Raw genomic sequence first — 2,518 nt, forward strand, 5'->3', positions numbered from 1 at the left:
CTAAGATAATAAAGCATGCTTATCTGAGAATGGGCATAGTATTCAAGATGACCTTACAAATCTGTGGCTTCCTAGTATTATTTAGTAATAATTTTCTGTTAAAAAGAATATATCAAACTTACTTAAGATATTTACCATCATAACCTCCTAATCATAAAATTAACTAATAGTAACATTGGCTTAATTGCAAAGCAATAAAGGGGTTCTCATTTCGATTTTATAATATTTGCATTATTATATTGCTGGTTATATAGAAGTTCATTACAATTTTCACATATCAAACTTCTTAACTCTTGAGAAATTTTACCTGTATCAAATTTATGATGTTCCAAAAACATCATTAACAAATGCACTTTGAAGCAATAACTACCAACAAGTAATCTATATTTAGATTGAACTAAATTTTAAAAAAAAGTATTACATGAGAACCTCATTGCTTTACTGAAACATTAATCCCAAAAGTTACAATAAAGAAACATTCAAAAAATATGGAAAGATTACTTCAAAACAATAAGCTTTTCTATTGTTTGGCAGATCGTTCAGTTTCAATCAAACATTCTTTAACTAAAATTCTTGCATGCACAATTCCTCGTTTTAACCTCTCAGCAGAACTTTTGCTTCCTGAATAAGTTGGTCTAACGTCTCGTCCCATTTCTTCGATGACATTTAGCAACTGTGCATATTTAGATAAGCCCGTGTCCTTAGTTGATATATTTTGTACTATAGCAGATATTTGAGGTAGCGCTGGTTTGGCCATAGGGACTGCAGTTACTGTGACATCACTTAATTTAGATTCTACGGCTTGAATGTCCATTGCATCCATTTCATACGCCTAAGAAATTAAATACAATTAGAAATACTGAAAACAATGTATGTTACCTTATTTATATACTCTGTAAACTGCATATTTCGGCCTCTTCAAAACTGGATAGTATTTCCGAGCCATGTCGAAAATTAATGTTTTTGAATTCTTGAAATTCTTTTGATAAATCTTATTGCAAAACTTTGCAATGGTAATAATAGATTATTAGCGCATCCGAATCAAACAAAATTGTTCGATAATGAGACGGTATGTTTTTGTTTTTAAACAAACCTACCTTATCAATGAAATTACCCAGAGCATACTAGATAACTCGAGTTTGTGTATTCAAATAGTTTTTCAAATAGAATCTAACGATGCATGCATCTTAAATTATGGAATGAATTCATTTGTACTCACCATAACTAATAATTATAAATATATTATTTCACAGCACTGTATTAAACACTCGAAAAGTCTATTTATTTCACTGGTTAAGGGCTAATTAATAAACGTTATATATGTTTTATGTGAATAATTTAAGTAATTTTAGGACAAAACATACTTGCATTTCGATGTTACCTCGTTAAAGCATTTGTTGGCAGCGACCTTCATCAGTTTCCACTTTTTCACAAAATAACATACACATTCAACCCATACATACAATACATATTTACTAGAGGCACACAAACAGAACTATCGCGGAATAGATCTGAAGTATGGCCGTAAAAATAGTGCACGATGCGATACGATGGCAGGGATAGAAAACCTAGAATCATCCTAGCACCTCTCTTATAACGCACCGTCCTAAAACTATCAGGCACGACTCGAACTGTACGGCAATATTAACTCGATTTGCAACAGGAAGTTTTAGGAGACCTAATGTAAATTTAAAATGTTGAAATCTCGCCTTTTTCATAATAACTAGTGGTGCATGGCATTGTGCCTTAAGGCAAATTGCTGAAACTTCTCGTACCGTAATTAAAAATCTTTACTAATTAAAACATTTACACAAAATGTGATATAAATTTGATATACATATGCCCGATAAACATTTATGACTGCCAAATGACATTTTTTTAAACTTATTTTTGTTGAGAATCCATAACTGCTGGACCTGGCTTTCCAAAAATTTAATCAGTTCTTCATCTTGTCAATACAAGTTAAATGTTTTTTGAATTATTAAAATCGGACGTTCCGTTCTCTTAAAAACTGAGTTACCGTTTTCGGCACTTTTTGCACCGTATCTTCGAAACAGCTAGACCTCCCTTCGCCAAAATATAATCAGCACGTCTCCTTATCAATACGAATCGAATGTTTTTTGAATTATTCAAATCGGTTGATCGGTGTTCCCGAAATCGTCGACGAAAATTTGTATCCGCACACACACACATACATCCATGTTTTTCTAAGGTAAAGATATATAAAAATTTTCATTTTCGATTTTTTTGCGATAACTATAACTTACCCTACGGGAAGTTAAAAATTTACATAAGTCAAATTATATAATATTTAATTGAAGGGCATATTCTATTGTAAAGGCATGAATTTTAGGTCATTTTAAATTATCATAAAAAGGCAATAATTTTTTTTATAATTTATTTTTCAACGCTTCACGACCACGAAAAAAAACTAACAAAAATCTTAATAGTTTTAAAAATTAGCAGATGTTGAAGTGAGGGTTGCAAGTAATTGGCACGTGTTCACGATTGCAACCTT

At 31.3% G+C, this 2,518-nt stretch overlaps 1 protein-coding gene across 3 annotated transcripts; it reads right to left on the reverse strand.

The window, feature by feature from the left end:
• Window positions 1-512: 512 nt before the first annotated feature.
• On the reverse strand, window positions 513-1,491 carry LOC113382509 (cyclin-dependent kinase 2-associated protein 1-like). Of its 3 annotated transcripts, none has more exons than XM_026620852.1 (3): window positions 1,382-1,491; window positions 1,220-1,300; window positions 513-832 (listed from the first exon to the last, which is right to left on the reverse strand). In XM_026620852.1, exons 2-3 carry the CDS (start codon window positions 1,220-1,222, stop codon window positions 521-523), a joined length of 315 nt encoding a protein of 104 aa, XP_026476637.1. In that variant the 5' UTR covers window positions 1,223-1,300; window positions 1,382-1,491; the 3' UTR covers window positions 513-520. The 3 variants fall into 3 exon arrangements, with proteins under 3 accessions (XP_026476637.1, XP_026476638.1, XP_026476636.1); XM_026620853.1 differs by having other exon boundaries at window positions 1,365-1,414; XM_026620851.1 differs by lacking the exons at window positions 1,220-1,300; window positions 1,382-1,491 and adding an exon at window positions 893-947.
• Between the last annotated feature and the right edge of the window lie 1,027 nt (window positions 1,492-2,518).

This window comes from Ctenocephalides felis, unplaced genomic scaffold (genome assembly GCF_003426905.1).
Source record: "Ctenocephalides felis isolate EL2017-DRISC unplaced genomic scaffold, ASM342690v1 CF-g0.4_SCAFFOLD_03487, whole genome shotgun sequence".
Taxonomy (NCBI): Eukaryota; Metazoa; Arthropoda; class Insecta; order Siphonaptera; family Pulicidae; genus Ctenocephalides; species Ctenocephalides felis.